The sequence below is a fragment of the Buteo buteo genome, chromosome Z (assembly GCF_964188355.1).
Source record: "Buteo buteo chromosome Z, bButBut1.hap1.1, whole genome shotgun sequence".
In the NCBI taxonomy this organism is placed as follows: Eukaryota; Metazoa; Chordata; class Aves; order Accipitriformes; family Accipitridae; genus Buteo; species Buteo buteo.
In genome coordinates, this window is record NC_134204.1 from 2937373 (window position 1) to 2958506 (window position 21134).

Consider the following 21134-nt stretch of genomic DNA (forward strand, 5'->3'; position numbering starts at 1 on the left):
GGGCGAGGATTTCCGCGCGCGTCCCCGGCGTCATGAGGTCACTTCCGCCGCCGCGCGTTGCTATAGCAACGGGCGGCGCCTCGGGGCGGCCATGGAGGCGCGATGGCGGCGGGAGGTGACCGGGCCTGTCCCGCACTCCTTGGCGCTGGTGAGGGACCGAGCCGGCGCGGGAGGAGTCTGCTCCGCTCCCGGGTGGTGCGGGGTCCTTGGGGCGGGCGCCTCAACCCGGTGCCGGTTGGGGCAGGGCCCTCTCAGAGGAACCGGGAAGGGTGGGCTTCCCGGGGGAGCCCGGTGCTGTGCGGGCTGAGGGCCTTGGGAGGATCCGCTGCCCTCTGCTGTGGGTCCTTGCGGGAGCCGGTCCGACTGTACCGGTGCGGGGCGAGGCCGCTCCTTTTGGGGGTGTGGCTGTGTGTGAGGAGGTGCTCGGAGCCCAGGGAGCTGCACCGGAGACGAGGCGGCGGGGCGCTTGTTCCGTGCGTGTAAAGCAGACCGTAAACATCCCCTTGGATCTGCAGGGTAAGGTTTAAGCTGTGGCCTGGGCAACGGGCAAGCGCTGGCACCTGAAGCTACATCATGCTCTTGTATTGAGGTTGTGTTCTTCGAGGCAAGGCTTGTTGGGATTTACCCCTAATTACCCTGAACTCTCATCATTTGGTGTTATGTACTTATTTGATCATGAGCTCAACTAAAAAAACTCCCCAAACCCCAGAATAACTGATTATATTTTCACCCAGACACATGCTTTCTCTTACAGAGAGCCAAGCCTCCTAAAGAACCAACAGGTGAAAATATTATCTTGGCCCACAGACAGAAAGAAAAGGAACTCCTTGAAAATGCTAATTTCTTAAGGCTGTACAACCGGTATCGCAACGTCTACGAGTGGCAGCAACGCAACGAACAAAAATGGCTGCACAGTGTCGTGCAGAGAAAGGTGGATGCGACAGTGCAGGAGTATCTGGCGGGGACTGATGAGAGACGAGAGAGGTAGCAAACAAGTAGCTAATACCACTATCTGCCCTACTATTTTCCACTTGACAGTATGCTTAGAGGAACGATTACAGGGAAAAACACTCAGCTGAGCCAGCTCTGTATATTACACTGTGCATTGTGGCGTGGTATTTGTTATTCATCGTAGCAGAAAGCATAGGTGTGCTTAATTGGCGGTCAAGTAACAATGCAGAGCAAACAGTAGCCTTTGGGCTCTTGTTACTAGTACTGAGCCAATCACTAGAGATACGTATTCAAACACAGTAACTAGTACAGTTTTGGTGACATTTAAAGCCTTGCCTGCCAAGCGTGAAATAAAAGCAGTATTATAGCACTTGTGTGGCTTGATTTTTAAAGAGAACGAAGAGTACGTTGGTAAAAGTGTCAGAAGCTCTAATTGTTGGGTGTAACTGAGGGTTTTGCTGCAACCTCATCAAGTTAATGTTTAGGTCTACAAGTAATACTTTGCAGCACAGGCAGTTGAAAACATACATTTTTTTTCAGAAGTCTTTAAAAAATAATAAAGGTGAGGCATATTACTGTCTTGTAAAGAACAGAATTATGCTGTACTGATCTTAGAAAAAAATCGTATGGTTTAATTTCTCAGTTACTCTTTTGCGTTAAGTGACTTTGGAGCTGTGAAGGTCATCAGTTCGGTATCCTGGTCTGATGTGTCTTCATCGGAATTGTACAACAATTGCACAGAATCACTGAGGTTGGAAGGAGCCTCCTGAGATAATCTAGTCTGACCCGTTGCTCAAGCAGTCACCTAGAGCAGGTTGCCTAGGACTCTGTCCATTTGGGTTTTGCTTATCTCCACACATGGAGACTCCACCACCTCTGTGGGTAACCTGTTATGGTATTTGACCACCCCTATAGTAAGGGAAAAAAAAAAGTGTTTTCTTGTGTTCAGGTGGAATTCCACATGTTTTAATTTGTGCCCATTGCCTCTTGTTGTGTCACTGGACACTACTGAGTAGAAGCCGTCTCGCTTTTCTGCATTCTCTCCCTTTGGATATTTATATACATTGATAAGATCCTAAGATCCTGCTGAACCTTCCCTCCTCCAGGACTGAACAGTCCCAGCTCTCTCAGGAGAGAGAGATCATTAGGAGAGATTCTCCTTTTAGGAGAGATGCTCCAGTCTCTTAATCATCTTAGTTGGCCCTTCACTGGGCTCGCTCCACTAAGCCTGTATTTTCCTTGTGCTGAGGAGCCCAGAACTGGACTCAGCACTCCGGATGAGGTCTCTCCAGTGCTGGAGAGGAAGGATCACCTCCCTTGACATGCTGGCAGTGCTCTTCCTCGTGTAGCCCAAGATGCTGTTGGCCGCCTTTGCCACAAGGGTGCATTGCTGGCTTATGTTCAGCTTGTCTGCCAGGACCCCCAGGTCCCTTTCTGCAGAGCCGCTTTCCAGCCAGTCAGCCCACAGTGTGTACAAATGCATGGGGTTATTCCTCCCCAGGTGCAGGATTTTTTTTTGAACTCATGGGGTTTGTTCTTATTTAACTGCTTAAGATCCCCATGCCGTCTTTGTGAGGAGACTCGGCTCAGTACGTGGTGAAGAGAGTGCCAGAATTCAGTTTCCAGAATTAGTCAGGCTTTGGCTTTGCTGCTGTAACTCCCACCGGCAGTGCCAGCATAAGTCTGTGGCACTATTGCTTGTGCAGTAGCAGTGAGAGTGAATTCCCAGAGGCCACTGTGGTATTTGGGCTGGGATTAGTGAGTTACTGGATTCCTTAGCCCCAGGTTTCTTGCTGCTAGGATTAATAGTTTGTAAGATAAGGAGCTTAAACTGTGCCAGGGCAGAACCATTCCTGTTGTGTTGTAAGATCCCCTCCATGGCACAACAGGAGTGAACCTGAGTTAAAATTTCACATTCCCTTGGACATTCCCTTCTTTGGCATTTGCAAGAAGTGTTGAAAGGAGCCCAATACACATTTTGTGCTTGTAACAAATAAACTAGAAGTTTATCATTCAACAGAAGGATTGTTTTAGCTTTTATTTAAATGTTTTCATTACAGGCTTCGCGAGCTCCTGGAGGCAGAGGAAAGTAGGTACTTTGCTGAGATGGACTCACTTGAAGAAACGGTACTGGAGAAGCAAGAGAAAATGAGGGAGCGAGCAAAATTACTGAGAGAGAAGAGAGAAAAAGAAAGACAACAACTGGTGGCTGAAAAACGAGAGCAGCAGTTCAGGTATCTTATAAAATAGAATTTAGGCTAAGTAAATATGAAGATGCAATTTAACAAGAAGGTGACAATAATAAACTGAGGAAGGAAAGATTAATGTTATTGAAGCGATTAAAAAAAAAAAAAGGTGGTTTGGATAGAGACGTATGAGCTTTGCCAGAAGTTGAAAGGCCTCAGCTATGTTGCCTGCAGTGGAGCAGCGTATAGTCTTTTTCTCACTGTCGATGAAAGGGTGCAGTCTCTAAAGACCAGAGGTCCAAATTTGCAATGCTGTAATGCTCAGCAAAGTGTGTGAGAAAAAATTTCGTTAATAGAGATGAAGGCAACAGGTACAGAGAACTGTCCTGTCTCCATTGTTTAAGTGCTGAGATACCATGAAAACATTCTTCCAACTGCACTGCTGAAATCCTCGTCCTATGTGAGCATCCTTGCACTTTCACCTGCCAAATTGGCTGTTTTTGTAGTTCCTTGTTCTGGCATATAGTTCTATTTCAGCTTTCTATAATTGGAGTGAAAAGCGTTCATAGCAGGTTAATTTGGCCTAAATCATGCTTATTAAGCTAATGCATCAAAGGTTGTTGAAGAGTTAACATTGTCCAAAAAGACAGTGTTTTTATTTGTTGCATACTTTTCAGGAGTACCAGCTGAAGCTAAGGTTTTAATGCAACCTGAAGTTCTGTGCCAAATCTTCCTGGACGCTGAGCTTGGCAGTGTCTTTTGAAGTCATTAAGATTTGCAGGTGCTTATCAGGCCCTGAGGCCTTGGCATGAAAACTGACTTGTTCAATTCTTGGAAATCTGGTTTTCTGAGGAAGGGATGAAAATAATATTAATGTAATTTAATTGTAATAATTTGAAGTATCTCTTCCCAGTCTCCCACAGTGCTATGGAAATCCACAACACCTGTTTCTCAGTGTGCAGAAGCTGGGGATAAAAATCAACACTTGCTTTCACTTGTGCATAAACTCTAACTAATTTCACAGATAAATATTTGTTTCCTAAAGGTGGGGTTTATTGGCTGAGACAGGTGTTAAGGCAGTGTACGCACTTCTCAGCTTTAAAATATGGCCCTTGCAATTTAAAATTCCTAGTTTGTTCTCTACCCATCACACAAAGTGGTTGAAATTCCCTTTTAAAATTGTTTAGAGGAGACGCTGCTGGAGTGCCTTTTAGTTTGTACTTGTACCTTGTCTTACATGCCAAGGAGAAGGCATTCAGCTTGCGATTTAGACACCTAAAGGTAGGTGTCTAAGTGTTGGTATCTTTATATTCACCGAGAATCTGAAATCCTGTTCTACTCAGTAGATCTTCATTGAGATCAGGACAGTTAAAGGAACCTAATGTCATCCTAAAGTAGGCGTATACTGGTCTGCCAGTTGAACTGCACCCTAGCCTCCACTGACTGCATTGATTAGGTTCCCGTTGATTAGAATGGGAATTTAGCTCACATGTAGATTGCTGTTTGGATGCCTAATTTCAGGTGTTTTAATTGCAAAATGAATCCCACTGTGAATCTCATCATCTGGGGATACCTACTTGGACTTTCATGCTGCAGTTGCCTGTCTTAATGTCTGAAGTCCTCTTTCTTCCCAGGACAACCCTATTGATGTATGGCTCACTCAGTCTCACGGAATCATTCCCATCATCCTTCTACCTTTCCCAGTCTGCTCTCGTATCTAGGCACTATTCATACCATATAGTATCCCATTAAAAAGTGTGTTGCTGGAGCTTTACTGGTGGTGTTCTGCTGGCTGCAGTTTTTCAGAGGATTTGGCGGCAGTGAAATCCTCTTTCTTCACACTGCTGTGAGTGGCAATCTTTGAGTATCTTTGCAAATGAATCTTCATCCTATAGCGCAGAGAGTTTTTCTCTTTGACTGTCCTGATGTAACGGAAATATGTTTCCATAGTCAGTTCCTCTCTCTGTTCTTCTAGCTCTGTCTCTTTCTACTCTTAAATTAAGGTTCCTATAAAAAATCAAATCTTTAATAACACCAGCAACAGTTTACTTTGTCTGTTGATCTCTCCTTTGAAAGACAGATACATTTCTTCATGTATACTCTCAGTAATATTTTAAAGTCGTCTTGTCCTTTTCCAATGAGAAAGGAATTCTCTACTGTGGTGATCAATTCTGATTAGATTAGTAACTTCTAATATCTGAATCTGCATGTATTTGTCATCTTTAAGTAGCCCCAAATCTGTTTTTCCCCCCACCGTTAGCTGTTATTCTTGCTCCTAAACTGTCCTGATCCATGCAGAGATCTGGGAGCAGGCTTTGTTGCTCAGGAGACCAAAGCTTATTGAAGATCCACAACCAGGAATCTGTAATTGTGTCACAACCTGTCCTCTAGGGCAGTGGTCTCCAAACCTCTTTGACTGTGCACCCCTATCAGTAAAAAAAAATTGTTAGCACTCACCCCCAATATGTTTATTTATTTATAAATTATATGCTTCTACTACTGTACTAGTATATTATGTATATTATAAAACATATGCAAAAATAGAAATTAAAAGAGGGTGAGGTAAAGATGAAATAAACACTATTTTTATTTTTAATGTTATTTATTAATGGTACAAAACATACTTTCTTCCCACACCCCAATGGATTGTCTTGCACATCCCACCTTGGAGACTGTTGGTCTAGGGCACACCCAGAGGAGCCCCGGGAGGTCATTTCCAGTAGCAGGTGGGATATACACATGATTTTCTCTTTCTCTTTGCCTGTGAATTTACAACTGTTTTGAATGTCTTTCTGAAACCTAATACAGACTTATTTATATTTCTTTTAACTTTAAGCAAGGCACTCTGCTCTTTTGCAGGTATAGATTCTCAAACCTGAGGTATAGGAGCACCTATAGTGTACAGCACTCCAGTACATTATTGCAGAGTACTAAAAGGCAGCTCTTTTTATCTGCCATGTGGGCTGGGTTTGGAGCTATAGCCTGAGGGTATAGATAGCCAGGAAGAGTCCTTTGTTGCAAGGTGACAGAGGGGACAGTGCTCAGACCACCAGAGTCCTGCTGGATTTCATTTTCATGAAGGGCTACCACTTGTATGAAGAGATATTCAGCCAGCTTTAGCCCGTGGGTATGTTCATCACTGGTATCTTTAAAGAAAATTGCAATGTCTTAAAATTTACATAAAACACATTGCATCCTTTCTTGTGATAACATCAGAAGCATCCATACAGAGAGTGTTGCTATCACAGCAACTTTGTACTGCAGCCATAAAATGAATAAATAACTGGGGGGGAATACATGTAGTTTCTGTCTTTGGGAAGTGGCTACATACAGGCACAATTTTAATGTTAAGAGGCTTAGGATAGCAAAGTGAGGAAGAAAAACAGCCATCTGGGGGAGCAGATGTTTATAGGTTGCTGTAAAAGCTGCTTTGAAGGAATTATTTTGATGAAATCAAGCAATTATAGGGTTATATTCTATTAAAATTCTAACCATGCTGAACTTTTATTTAACTTCTCTTCCCCTCTGAGAATTCAATTAAATTCAGATTAGTTTATAATCATGAAAAAGAATAACTAATTCTTTATTCCCTCACTGCTGAGAGAACTTTGAACCCATTGTGTTAAGGTAATACAGTTCTTTCTAATGGTGTAAGATTTCAAATCTTAATAGTGGCATATTTCCCTCAGAACGTTTGAGAAATATATTTTTCATGAATACTAATTAGTACTGTAGTCTTTAATCACCACTAACTCCTACCTGGGAGTTGGAAGATAGATCCCAGTGTTAAAATGTAAGAAAACCAGCAATGACGTAGTATGTTTGTTGACCTGTTTGAAGGCAGGGACACCTCTCGGAGTGCGCTGTGGCTCACGGCATGCACATCGCTGGGCTGCTCTCAGCTGTCGTTGTTGGGACAACCAGTGAATGAGTGGTCGGAAGGTTCCCGTCTCATACAAGGAAGCAAAACAGCCCTCCCTTTTCACTAGCCTGCACTGGCATCTGCTCCTTCGTTCCTGTATTTCCTCACCTTTCTCTTATGGAGACCTGAGCTGAGGATGGTTCCTCATTCCAGGGACAATTTCTCCTTTAGAGGATACAAGCCTAGCTCTCCGGGAAGAACCCAACATTTGGTTAGAGGATGTGGCGCGTCCTAGGATTGGGGGAGAAAAGTGCTAAGTGTGGCAGTCTTTATCTCAGAGAGACTTAGTGTTGATGAAAGGGGACTTGGCAGATTACTGTTGTTTCTTCTCAGTCAGGAACAGTTAAGAGGTTAGAAATACCTTCTGAATATCAAATAAAATGAGAATTTTTGTTTTCATAGTGCTGCTTTCCCTTTTATCGTTTGTGTATAGTGCTTAGCACCTTTCATCACTGCCTCCATGGCATTAGGTGCTTTACAAGGAGAGGATGAAGAGACAGATGCCCTTGGCCCTGGAAGCTTACAGTTGAAGTGTGAGGCAGCAAGCAGTGAATGCCAACGGGAAGAAAATGTGGTGAGACCTCCGCTTCTGCATGAAATTACAGGTCAAGCATTGTGTTCTTTGGCTGTATCTCACTCCTGCAGCACCAAGGGAGAGTGAGGTGTAGCAATCCTTGCCTTCCACAGTCACAGCTCTGATTTTGCACCGCTCCACCGTATGTTTGACGTGGTTGGATGGCTTTCACTGTGGCACTGAGAACAGGGTCAGGCTGGCTTTTGGCACAGTTGCTTTTTCTGTCTGTCAGCAGCTTGTTCAGCCGGTTCTGAACAAGAGGAAGGCTGTTTGGGTAAATGCTCTTTGTGGTTTATAAACCCTAAGTAATTTTTATTAGACTGGCTTAGCATGGAGTTTTATTGATAAAGCTTTGGAAGATCTGTAAGCCAACACATAATTATTACGCGCTGGTAGCTGCCTCAGCCACATACTAATGATACCAGGAGCTGTGCTCATTCTGTGCTTGTTAGCAGGAGGTGAGCGGGAGGTGATGAAGGAGCAGTGTCAAGTAAAGAAGCCATTATTCTAGAGCATAATCTTGCTAGTTTTAGGGCAGAAACGAGTTATAGAGCACCAGTCACATCCCGTGTTGCAAAACTCTTTCCCTGTTTGCCTCATTGTCAGTGGATGTAGCAGTTGGCCTTGGGGAGAGGTCAAATTTGCATCGTTTGTGTAGCCTCCGTGGAGGTGGGAACCCATGGCCCCAGACAGACAATAACACTCCTATTAATTCTATACCCGAAACCCAGGTCAGGGAATATAGATGTGGGTTTAGATGGAGACAGCAGCTATATTTAACTTAGGAATCATTTAGAAAAGTGAAGACTTTGCAGAGACAGATCCTTAGCAGAGCCACAGATTATGAAAAAGCTAACCACCAAATATCTATCTTTAGTGCTGGCAAACTTAATTTTGCTTTTAAGTAAAAAAAAAAAAAAAAAAAACATCTTAGGCAATGGAATTCATTCAGATTTTGTTTCATTGCTGTAGTTATGAAAATTAAGTAACTCTCCTGATGTTGAGAATGATAGTACTATGAGATAGTTGCTTGATGAATATTTAATATTTTTGCTACACAGGATTGTCAGCTCATACAGGATTGTATAAAGCAATAGTATTTCACATTGTACAGGTAACTACTGCTGTCATGCAGTGGTTCAAGACTGAGTCAATCATATCTTACGATGTCTGCTATGAATTCCTAAATAGCACTGCAATAATCTGTAGAAGATGGTTTCATTCAGCATGAAATTGTGAGAGATCTTTTTACTTCACAGCATTGCATTCATGTGTGTCTATCAGAGATCCTTAGAGCTTATAGATCCTTAACACTTGTACATCTTCACCATTGTCTGCTAGTTTCACATTTTGATTTTATGAAAATCTATAACCTGGTTATAGAACAGAATTAAAATGCTTGTATATTGTTCAAATTAAATATTGTTTGGTAGCATATGTTGATCTCAATAGTGCTTTGCAAAAATAAAAGCAGAATCTGCAAGTAGTTGAGTCTTCATGAACTGAAGACAAATACCTGTTTATATGCAACTCGGTTGCAGTGAGTAAATGAAAGTTGGAAGCTGAGTTACTTGTTTGACTTTATAGCTTCTCCAGACTTTTATTGCAACTTTTCTGAATTATCCCACAAAACTTCATTAAAAAAATGAATAGATTTTTAGTGGTTCCTGTTCAACTGTGTAACCTCACAAAGTATTTTCTGAATATGAATGAGCTTTCAAGTGACTAATAAACCTGTTCTAAGTCCTCATTTGAATTAAGAGCAACCCATACGTTTGAACAAGCATAGTGTGCATGTGCTCTATATGTTAAAAAAGAGTGTGTATATATATACAAACCCCACACAATGCATGTTCCAACTACATATATACATTTTATATAAAATACACATTGGATAAATAACATGTATATATTGTGCATGTGTATAGAGGTTTGTTTGTGGGGTTTTTTTTACAAATGCAAATATAGGACCTGCTCTTCAACTCATTAATGTCAAAATCTCTATCAAATCAGGCTTTCTATGATTCCATAGGCCTCACAAGGAGTCAGTGTCAGACCAGGTGTAGAATTCCACGTCCTGAGCTGTGGTCCTTTGAGTAGTTATGAGCTGGGAGCCTCCATCCATCACACATCTCTAGACTTGCTTGTTATTTTGAGACTTTTTTTTTAAAAAACTTTTATGTTGCCTTTCAGAGAACAATGTGAGGAGCTTCGTATACAGTGGATGAAGAAGCATCAGAAGGAATTGTGTGAAGATCGGCTGGCCCAGCTAGCTTTGAAGGAGGAATTGAAAAAGCAACAGAAAGAGGAGGAGCAGATGTTTGCAGAGCTTTGGGAAGAGGATAGGTTGGCTAAGGAAAAGCGAGAGGCAGTAGAGATGCAGAAATCAGCAGAACAGAATCGGGAAATCCTGAATGTGCTCAGTGCCCAGGTCGCAGTGCTCAGTGCTCACAAAGAGGAGGCAAAGCGGCTGAAGGAGGAAGAGGCTCGACTGCTGGTAACTTCCATATCATTCTCAGTTCAGGGTTCTGTATAAGGCCCTCCTAATGATAGGCTTACTAGACATTTAGAATAATCCATACCTTATTTATATCTTTACTGATTCCATTAGTATCTGAGACTGTCCTATTACGCTAAGCCTCTTTTCCAGAGCTGTGGCAAATGCATTCCTGTTTACAGAGGGAAATACATCTTTTGAAACAGCATTGTAAAGGATTTTGGCATTCAAAGCCTCTCGGAGCCTTTGTGGGAAATGGAAATATTTTTAAGCTTTTGCCAGACATCTTTGCAATTTTCTGATTTCCAGTTTCCTGTGGGATAGCTAGAGAGTCTTGTGTCCCAGCTGTAATCCGTAACACCAGATCTCAGACCACAATACATATGTTTAATCATCATGGTAAGTGCACTGGGACGAAGCAGCAGGAGTGCGCTGCTCCCAGAAGGGAAGGTGAGCTAGGAGCCAAGGGTGACAGCAGGGCAGGCAAGTACGCCGTCCTCCCTGACAAGAGTCCCACAGTACCCGAAGGAACGGAGCAGAGCAGGTCAGCTGATGTTAATGAGGTCATCTAACAGTCCAAACTGCTCAGCAGGTCTGTCGTGGTGAAGTCCAAGGTGAAGCCAGGAAGTCAAGTCAGCAGGTCTGGATCAGGATTGACCTCAGGCAAAGGTGTACCTGTAGCGTAGCTCACGTAGGCACCAAGGGTGAGAGACTGAGCCTAACTGCAGCTCCCAAGCGACTCCTCTCAGTCCCTTCTTGCACCGCTCTTTCCCAGCTCTGATTCAAGGCTTGCATCAGGGCTGGCTGCGAGCACAGGCAGCCAAGCCCCTGCAGAGAGGTGGCAGAGCCTGTTGGTGCACTCAGGACCCTGATACGTACGTGAGGAGATGGATTTATTCGGAAAATCCCAGCTGCTTATGCCCCAGCTGACTGAAGTAGTCTACATCCATTTTTTAAATATATATATTTTTTTAACAAATTAGCAAGCAATGCCTAAGCTCTCTCACCTATTAGTGCTGTTGGGTGTCACATTGTGAGAAGCGTTTGGCTACCTTGGCCCAACTGTTTGGCCACTACCCTCTTTTTTCCTTGTCTCTCCCAAGGGTAGACTTGCTGTAGTTGTGCTGGCTTTAGTGGGGCTTGGTAGTTCACAGTGTTCTGTGTTGACTTTGTTGTGTTACGGGAGACTGCTTAGTTCAGACTCAGTCTTCATTTTGCAGCTATTTACATGTAGCAATTGAATGATCCCTCAGGGTACTCTGTTAGGCAGTGGAAGCTGATGTTGGCAAGATATATACTCCACTACTTTTTAAAAATAGTTACAATAATGAATCTAAAGCTCTGAAAATCCTGGCTGTAAAACAGTGGAGTCCTTATTCCTAGCTAGACTGTAATGTTTCACTTATTTAAAGACATGTGGAATAAAATTATTTTCTTGTAAGAACTTTTAAGGCACTGCCAAACCTCCCAGGCAGAGAACACTTCTACTTAACTGGCCTTTTCGGAAAAATGATATTAGAATAGAAGACTTTGTAGCTTCCCCTGAAGACAGCTGCCTTGGGCTCTGTCAAGGAGATAAATTTCTGGTAAAGTGGTTTAGTCTCTGGAAAAAAAGCTTTCTTCAAAGGGTCCATAAAGGAGGGTTTCTTTATTGAAAATGGGATGTAATCCTTTTTTAGCAAAGAGGGCTGTGACAGATGGCATCGTTACAAGTTTTTCAGTACAGAGTTGGTAGCCTCTAATGATCAGGGGTTTCATCTGGGTGAAGGACATGCTATGGACAGCTAAGTGTCTCTGTGTATAATGGTTTCTTCTGGTTGTTGCAATGGAAATAGATTATTTAGGGAAGCAAAACTTGCACCTTTGCCATGATAGACCATACGTGTGCATCAAGATAGCTCGGGCTGGATGACAAAACAGAGACAGCAATTTTTGCATTAGCTACATTACCTAATTAGCTGCCTTCCTCCCTCTCTTGTCTTTTCTCTCCGTTAAAGAATTGTAATTTCTTGAGAAAGTGACTGAAATCATGTTATTCTGGCTGTAGTATCGCAAGCGCTAGACTAGTTTCTGCCATAGCACTTTGGTCCTGGCTTGCAGATGGATGGTTGGTAACAATTTCTGTGTACATTTGCAATGTTGTGTTATCCCATCGTGTAAACTTTCACAGAGTAAGCACCATGGATCCCATCCTTGGCTACTCTCATACAACTTAACTGACGTCAGAATTCAGCCTAAGGCACGTGCCAACTTGCCCAGTAGACTGCTAACTATTTCTGCTTTCTTTCCGTCTTTGCTGCCCAAAGTTTTTTTTGATTACTTATTCTGTGGTTCAAATAATATGTACTGAGTTTCAAAGCTCTTTTACCAGCTTCTGAAAGTGAATTTGACCATTGGGGCAGATAGCAAAGTCAGTTTTGGCTTTGAAACACTGAAACACTCAGTGGGTGCTTTATGTCCAGCATGACAAGTTACATTCCTTAGGAAGTGCAGCTTGTACTTCCGTATAGGGAAAATTAAACACGTTGTTTATGGCAAACCTGCTGATGCATATTTGAATATTTATTGACATTACAAAAGAGGCATTTAATTTAAAAACATGTTAACAAAAACCTGTACCTTCAAGACAGCTGAGGCATTGTTTCTAAGACCTGTACATAAGCTGATGATGGCCACATACTGTTTTATGACTATGACTGCTTGTAAACTTATTCAAATGCAGGATGTTCAGGAATTATGCTAAGTTACTTTATTGATGCTGCTTTGGGATTTTTTCTTTCTTTTGCCTAAATAATCTTGAATGTACATATACCTGTTTGGTCTTGAATATATGTTTGCTATTTTTCTTTGTTTCTTTCTTAAGAACTCGACTTTACTGTCCATTTTCCTGTTCTTTCCAATATAAAGCGGAATGGTTTGAAGTCATGGGAAGTCAGTAACTGCCCATCGGATGCAGTTACTGCCCAAGGATACAATTACTTACTTTGTGCAACCTTATGTCCGCTAGAGATGCGGTGCTCCGAATGTCAGCACAGACACAGGACAGATAATATATGCAGAAACAGGTGGAACACATGGCTGTGTTCGTGGCTAGTGGTTATGGGCTCTGTGTGAAGATTTGGATATAGATCACATGTGCTGCAATGGTATTGACTTCTCTAAAGAGACGACTGTCTCTCCGCTTGAAATACTTAGAGAACATCAGGCATTTCAGTGTTTTGGTATTGAAGTGCATGTGATAATTAAAGAGAAAAATCCTGAATTCTAATGAACAATATGCTAAAATGTTCATGCTTTAACAGGTCTAATGGATGACACTAATTCTCTAATGTCAGCAAGAAAGGCTTTAAATATTTATCTTTGCTCTTCAATGTTTCAATTAAACTAATTCTAGCTATCACTTAGTCTGAAGTTATGCAATGATTTTACAAGCTGGCGATTTTTGCCATTGTAGGAAGAACAGCAGCAACTGCTTAAGCTAGAAGATGAACAAATTCAGATGAAGAAACTACAGAAACAGAAGGAATACAGGGATATGTTGCTCAGTGCAGCACAGGACAAGAAGAATCGTCTTAATGAAGAAAAACAAGGTGAACTTGCCCTAGAGATGAAGATCTTAGAAAAATCTCTTCAGGAACCCCAGGAGGACATCGAGGAGAAAACAAAAAGAAAAGTAAGGACTAGAGGTGTTCATTGTGAAGTTGTGGGGCAATACCTTATCTAGACTAATTTTGTGGCCCTTAGTGAACCGCACAGTATAAATGAGATCAGACACAAGCCCTTTTCTCTGAACAAGTTGATTCTTTTGTTGCATAGCCTGTTGCCTCTCCTCCTGCCAGCGCTCTACTGCTCTGAAGAAGCCCATTAGCTGTTAAAACCACAGCAAGTACTTTAAAGCATGCTTTGTAATGAGCAGGGCTACCAGGCTAGAAAAAAGAAGGGGGCTCTCAGGAAATCCTGGAATCTTGTCCCTCCCTGCTGATTTCATTGTGTATAAATCACCTGAACTTTTTCATCCTTATACTGCATGGATGTAATGGAGGTTAGAAAAACATTTTTTGTTTTGTGGACCTGATTTATTAAATATTTGTAACTGCAGAAGAAAGTAAATATTTAACTTATTCTAATTTATTAATACTAAGAAACAGTTTTAAATCTTTAATAGCTGGATATATAGATGCAAAACCTCATGTTAAATATCTTGGAGATGCCATGAAATGATGGATCTGTCTGTCACTTCCTAAATTTAAAACAAGTAGATTGTCCAACTTCAGGGTGAAAACGGGTCTCAAGGTAACTTTAAGACAGAGCAGGGAGCTGCATTCATTACTCTGCTCAAGATATTTAGAAGCTCGTGTATGTTAGGTAAGTTGTACAAACTCACTGTTAGACCTTGGCACAAAATTAGAGGAGGTGATACTTATTATTATTATTATATTTATTGGATCCCAAGGCTTCTAATGCAGGTGATGGTGAAGTAGCCTGGTCAGCTGTGGAAAGTTTGTAAAATGTCTGCGTTGTAGGCAGCTGAGCTGCTATGGGGGAAGGGATCACTCTGTATTTGTTCTGCTCTTATGCTGTTGTCCAGGTACCATCGACTGACCAGGAAGAAGAGTCTGCACAGCTCTTTCCCATGGCAGGGTTTGGAATGGAGCTCTAGGCTCCCAGTTCCCGTGCTGGCCGCAAACCAGTACTTCTCTTCATGATTTGAAAGGCTTTTTTGAACTCATTTACTCAGATCTGCAAATGTCTGTGTGTTTGCAGCAAGAGCTGTTCAAGGAGCAACAGACTTACTTGGCACACCTCGCACAACAGCTGGAGGAGGAGAAACAGCGAGAAAAAGAAGTGGACAAGCTTCTTGATGAAGAGATGGCGAAGGTTTGGGCCAAGAAGGCTGAGCAAATGCGATTGGAAAAGGAGGCCAGAAAGCAGCTACTGAAAGATGTCCTGAATACAAGACAACTGCAGATTGAGGAGAAGTGTAAGTAGTAACAGCTCGCTGTCTGTGCACCAAACCTACCGCATGAATGCAAGTCTTGGCAAAGGCAGAGGGAGTACAACACGCTGCTTTTGGGAAGACCATCTGGCCCAGCATGCGCAGGCTGTATGGTTGAGTGGACAACAATGCTACTGTCTCTGAATCTGCTTCTGAAACTTTACTCCTAGAGGCATTCCTTACACTAATTTCCCATTGCTATCACCAGAGCAAAGCCTAGTAAAGTAAGGATTGTATGAGAAAGCAATCATTATTATTAATTTTGTTGTTATTATGATGAAGCTCTGAATGTGAAATCTGTTCTGAGTGGATGAAAAACAAATAAGCTGAGAATACACTTGCCATTGTTTGTGTGCCTCTTCAGAAGCAACAAAATTCAGGCTTGCTATCTAGGCTACTTGGCTTGAATACAGTCTCACTGTCCCTTCAAGATTAGCAGTGCTGTTATCTTCTAAAAGTTGGGGGGTTTTGTGTTTTTTTTTTTTTTTTTTTTAGTGCAGAGAAATGCAAAGGAGCAGGAAGAACTTGCTCAAGAGAGGAAGTTATTAGCTGAAGCAATCACAGAACTCGAGCATAGAGAAGAAGAAAAATATGCAAGGTATTTTTATTTTATGCCATCCGTTCATTTCATTGCAGATCAATCTTTTAAACTTGTGAATAGGCTAATTCTCATTTTCAGATAACTCTAAGAGCACTGGGTGGGCTTTCTTCTGTTCAGAGAGTCTCTGCTCCAAACTGCTCAATAGCAGCCCTGTTATATTGCAATTGGTATTAAATCACTAATTCTGATCTCATCATACAAATAATGGTGTTTCATTACATATCCTTGTTTTGGTCTTTTTGGACCATCATGTGACTTACATCCATCATGTTTATTAAATACACCCCCTCATACTCTGAGGTGCTATTAGGAGTGGCAGAGGTTTGGGGAGGAGGGTTAATGAAAGGTTAGTTCGTTACTTACCTAGGAGAACTAGTGTGTTCAGGCTTATTGCTGAACTCCACCCACACGCATCCCTTAAACAATCATATAGTCAGCCACCAAAATACCAGACCACTGCACATAACCCAGCTGCACGGGGTTCTCCTTACCTTACGGTTCCTCAGGGTGAGAATATAGTTATACGCAGTAGCTGAAATGTTCCTCTGGGTGTCATGCAAAGCCTAGAGCAAAGGGCCTTATTTCACTCACTCGATTTCCCTTTTGTACTCCTGCCCTTTCTCCACACTTGTCTGTGGGAGGTAACTGAGTAGCTCCTTCCACAGCCACTATCTCTTGTGTTCTCTGATGGCTTTAGTGGTAACAATCTCCTGGCTATGGTAGAAATCTCACCGTTCTGAAGGAAATGCGCTGGGCTTCATTTTGGATATGCTTCGCTTAGCGAAGAAGGCATTCAGTGCTGTCAGTAAGTGTTTGTGGTTCAACTGTGTTGCATTTAGCGCACAAGTCTTGACTAGACTGTTGGCATTTTAAGTGTCTGTGTGACTCCTGCTCCAGAAGTGCCTGAACACGTAGGTAGACTTCCACTGCGGCTCCAAAGGCTGATGAAAGGAATGTATGAGTCTCAAGGTAGAATGGAAGAATGATTTCTTCTGACAGCCATTTCCTAGAATATCAGTACAAGGCTGCAGCAGGAGCCTGCACTCTGCCTTCCCCGTTGGCAGTAACTGTTATCTTCAGAATGAGGGAGTGGAGATGGGGTGTAAGGCTGCTGCGGCAATGAGCCTGAGGTGGGAAGGGACTGAGACCTGACACATTCATTCTTTATCCTCTCACCACCACTGTGAGGGACAGGGAAGGCATGCTGATTACAAGGAGTTGTCCTTGCTCTTTTTTTTTTTTTTTTTTGTTAAGCACTGATTTTTGCCATCTGCTTTATAAGATATAACAGAATGCAATTAATTCTCCAAAGTAAGTAAGGTTAACATGTAGCATTTGGTTAATAGTGGTAGTTATTCTTAACACCTAAAAGGAGTTTTTAATGATTCTTTAGTCTAAGGTTGAATGCTAAGGGATTAAATAATAATAATAAAAAAGTTGTTTATTTTTTTACCTACACATCATAAATAAGCTATTCATATGTCATTTCCAGAAAACTAAAGGAAGCAAAAGAATACCAAGAGCAACTCGGGGCTCAGATTGCCTATCGACAACAGGCGTGTGAAGCTGAGGAAGAAGAGAAGCAGCGAGAATATGAATCGGGTCTAGCAGCAGAGAGAGCTTACCAAGAAAGGGTACAGGACATCCTATCAAGGCCTTTTGAGAAACTAGCAAAGACCCACCCTTTGAGAAGAAAACTAATGTCTAACTCTCAAGAAGATCACTTACTATGATATTTTTAACTTACTCGGTTGCCTTTAAAAACATTTTCTTAGGGTGTTTATAACTGACTTGAGTTAGCAGGCCCCTCTCCACTGTGATGCTCAAAATATTTAACTGGAAAATACAAGAAACATAGTATTTTAAAGGTTATTTTTACCTATGGATTTTTTGACAAAATGACTGATCCAAATCAAAGTGACATTTTAATACAAGAATACTGTATGTTCTCTGCAGTATAATGATGTATTATTATGACACGAATGACTTGTAGGCATTCTTTAAAATCCGCATAGAGAAAATTTGTAGAAGAGTTTCAGCAAACTTCTATTAAAATGCCTTTCAAACTGCGAATATTTGCAAAATCTTTTATTGTATTTAGACAAAAAGTACTTGGTGACTCATCTTCATTTTCTTCGTTAAATATAAAACTGAATCTATCTTACTATGGGATGGACAGTAAAAAGCTGATATGGCTTTGCATACATTCTGATAGCTGTTGAATGATCTGTGGAATATCAGAGTCCCAAAGTTAGTCTGCAAGATCTCTGCTCGGACAGATTTAATTGTGCAGGACTGAAGTCATCCTTTTCTTGCAAAAAGGGTTATTATTTATCATTTTGATGGCAACTCTGCCTCTTTGGACTGCCTTGGCTTGCCACCAATGCCATAGTCTGAACATACAGAATGGGGGGTGGAGCACCAACAGTATTTTTAAGACAGAGCAATAAAAAAAATGGCCAGATGTCAACAGGAAGGTCTTGCGGGGGTGTTGGCAGTGGGCAAAGGGACACCTTGCTGCTGTCTCAGTCCGTGTGTGTCGTCGTCCCCCCCCCCCCGGTTAATGACCAGATTGCCCTTTATGCAGGAGGAGCAGTGGGTGACACAAGGAGGACAGGTGGGAGCAATCCAGATTCTCCCCATGGCATTGCCCTTGACCAGCTCACTGGTATAGATTTCATTAGTTTTTCCCGGGTCCTTTTCAGAGGAGGGAAGTGAAGAATCCATTCACAACCTCATATCCTTTCTTGCCCATATGCTTTGTGGCATTCGGAAATGTTTTATCTTCTTTCTCACATTTTTCTACTTGAGTCTTTGCTGCTGCTTATCTGCAGGTGTTTCTCTCTCCTTGTTCAGCTTTTCAGCTTCTACCATCTTTCCTCCAGCCCCTGCTTTTCCATCCTTTTCTCCATCTTCCACCCCTCACTAAGCACTTCCTCTACGTTCTTTCTCCTCCCTACCTATGCTTTTCAGTGTTTGGCTCCCTCTTGGCAAGTACCAGGATTCTTGTGTTTTTGTTGTGTGGGAGCATGAATGGTTGCACAGAGAAGCTGATAAATGGCTGGGATCAGAGCCCAGGAGCCCCAGCTCCCAGGCCTCTTGGAATGAATCAGGAATAAACTGCCCACACAGTCGCCTCATCTTGGTTTGAAGCAGATACCAAGCTGACAAATGCTTTTTGTCTGTGGAGAAAGCTGTACAGCTGTTTGCAAAAGGTCAGGTAGAGATGTATTAATCTGAAACAGTACCAGTGCTCTTAGCAGAGCAACCCAGCTAAATTATGGCTGTAAATGGCGGAAGAACCTGGCCCTAAGATGTTGCCCTGCTGAGGGTTTTATCTTTGCTTACAGACAAAACTGCTCCGAGCGCAGCTTCCTGAGATGGCAGGGGGGACAACTTCACACCATCCAGACAGGTGACTAGACAGAGCGGTGCGGAGCCTCTTCACGTCTTGTTCCTTCAATCACTTTTGCCCAAACAGGGTCTGTCTCCGACAGACACTGAGGAAGGAAACGTTCATAAATGTGGAAACATTGCAAACCAAGAGAGGTGGGTGGTTAGTCGTGACATCTAGCCCTTAGAGAGTGCTTTTCAGTAGCCATCTCCAAAGCCACACAGAGGACTTCAGAGCCGCTCCTCCTGTTTTGCGGGTGGGAAAGGCCATCCCAGATAATGGAAACAGCTTCATCACTCCAGAGAGCTCAGGTAGGCATAGGTCTGTGCTCTCACCGCTGGGTCAAATTGGCAGAATGATTAAGAGATTAATTTCCTGGTCGGCCACAGACTCCTGGTGTGGCCCTGCACAAGCAATGTAGATTTTTCTTTACTGCTGTGACCCCTCTTTGAAAAATGAACATAATAGCACATTCAGAATTCCAGGATTAATTAAAGTGTGTTATTAAAGGCTGTGACACTGTCGTTGGGTACACCCAGTATGAGAGACAAAAAATACCACATTGGTGAGCCATCCAGAACAATAATAAATCTTTTTTTAATAAAATAATAACTAGAAAGAGGTGGTCAGAACTATCAAGGATTTATAAAGTGTCTGAGCTCCTGCTCCTGGAGGCAAAATTTCTCTGCAGTGAACGTGAAGTCTGCGCAAAAATAAAAGATCAGACTGGAAGAGGTTTGCCTTCAGCAAAAATGAATTCCCATGGCATAATGGGCAACCAAACTCTTCCAAGAGAAAACTTGTTGTCAATGAACATGTTGCGGGGCTGACCCCTTTGCTGTTGAATGCTTTGTAGATGTCAGGTGGGTCTAGAAGAATGGATAAGGCTCATACCAGGCTGCTGAGCAGCTGGGTGGGTCAGCAGACTCCTTTAGGAGCACCCTTTCCCTGCCCCTAACAGTCAGATGAGCGACGCAGTAAGAATGATTTTCTGTTTCAGGACTGAAAAGCTTCCTTAATCCTACTGATTTCCATCTTCTTGGATGTCCTCGCGGTAAACTGGGCAAATAGGGCACCGAGTAGCACATGCTTCAAAGCGTGGTCGTGCCTTTGCCTCCCTCCAACCAACGCTCATGTTAGATTTGTGACATACAGCACCTGCAAGCAATAACCAGCAAAACGGATCTGAAATTGTGGCTTACAAGTCCCGAGAACCTCAGGAGCGTTAGCTACTACTCATGTGCGTGGTATTTCCCCCCAGGTAAGCAATCCTGGAGCCAAACGATCTATTAAACCGAGAGTGCAGGGACACCGCTGATAAGTGAAGCAGCCTGGTCCATGGCTGGGTGACTTCTCCCTGCACCAGGGCTGTGAGTCAACCCAGAGATGAAACCACTGCATTTAAAAAACAGGCAGCTACAGCCTCTTCATTTATACAGGTACTAGAGCTTTGCAAAATATTCTTTTCTCTATTTTTTTTTTATTACATTTTTCACGTTGATAGAGGAAGAGCAGAGGTGTGGAGTGTGTCGCTGACTTGCCTGTGGCAGAGCTGGGAATGCCAGTCCCCAATCACATCATCCCAGACCTACTCCAAGGTTTGAACCCCCGGTACTTGCCAAGGCTTTAAGACTTTTCTGCACCCACCTGTCTGCTCACAAGGGCTTTTATACCAACCCCAGGACTTTCCACAGTGATGTTTTTGGCCGTGCACAAAGCATTGAGCTGGGAGCGGTTCCTGGTGCCCTGTGGCACGGTGCTGGCATGGTCCCCGCTCCCCGGGGCTGGGCTGCAGGCTCCCAGGGCTGTGGGAACACCTTCAGGGCTGGAAGCTCGCTGCAAACCTACATCCAGCTTTGGACAGAATCAGTTTTATTTGCAGAAAAATCCTTCTTTGTTAATTTTTCATTGTTTTAACACCTTGATGAATTTTTCATTACTTTAACACAGGTGGGAACACTTGCTGCAGAAACAGCCAGTGCAATCATGCCCAGGGTACGGTGACACCACAGC

At 42.7% G+C, this 21134-nt stretch overlaps 1 protein-coding gene across 1 annotated transcript; it reads left to right on the plus strand.

The window, feature by feature from the left end:
- The first annotated feature begins 6 nt into the window (after nucleotides 1-6).
- On the plus strand, nucleotides 7-17794 carry CFAP53 (cilia and flagella associated protein 53). Its single transcript, XM_075021258.1, has 8 exons — nucleotides 7-148; nucleotides 755-984; nucleotides 3012-3185; nucleotides 9827-10130; nucleotides 13585-13803; nucleotides 14895-15111; nucleotides 15622-15724; nucleotides 17220-17794. The coding sequence occupies exons 1-8, from the start codon at nucleotides 92-94 to the stop codon at nucleotides 17458-17460; spliced, it is 1545 nt and encodes a 514-aa protein (XP_074877359.1). The 5' UTR covers nucleotides 7-91; the 3' UTR covers nucleotides 17461-17794.
- Nucleotides 17795-21134: the final 3340 nt, after the last annotated feature.

Coding starts and splice junctions, on each gene's coding strand:
- CFAP53 (XM_075021258.1), top strand. CDS start 92: ATGGAGGCGCGATGGCGGCGGGAGGTGACCGGGCCTGTCCCGCACTCC. Junction 15,112..15,621: donor ACTGCAGATTGAGGAGAAGT/GTAAGTAGTAAC, acceptor TTTTTTTTTTAG/TGCAGAGAAATGCAAAGGAG. Junction 15,725..17,219: donor GAAGAAGAAAAATATGCAAG/GTATTTTTATTT, acceptor TGTCATTTCCAG/AAAACTAAAGGAAGCAAAAG.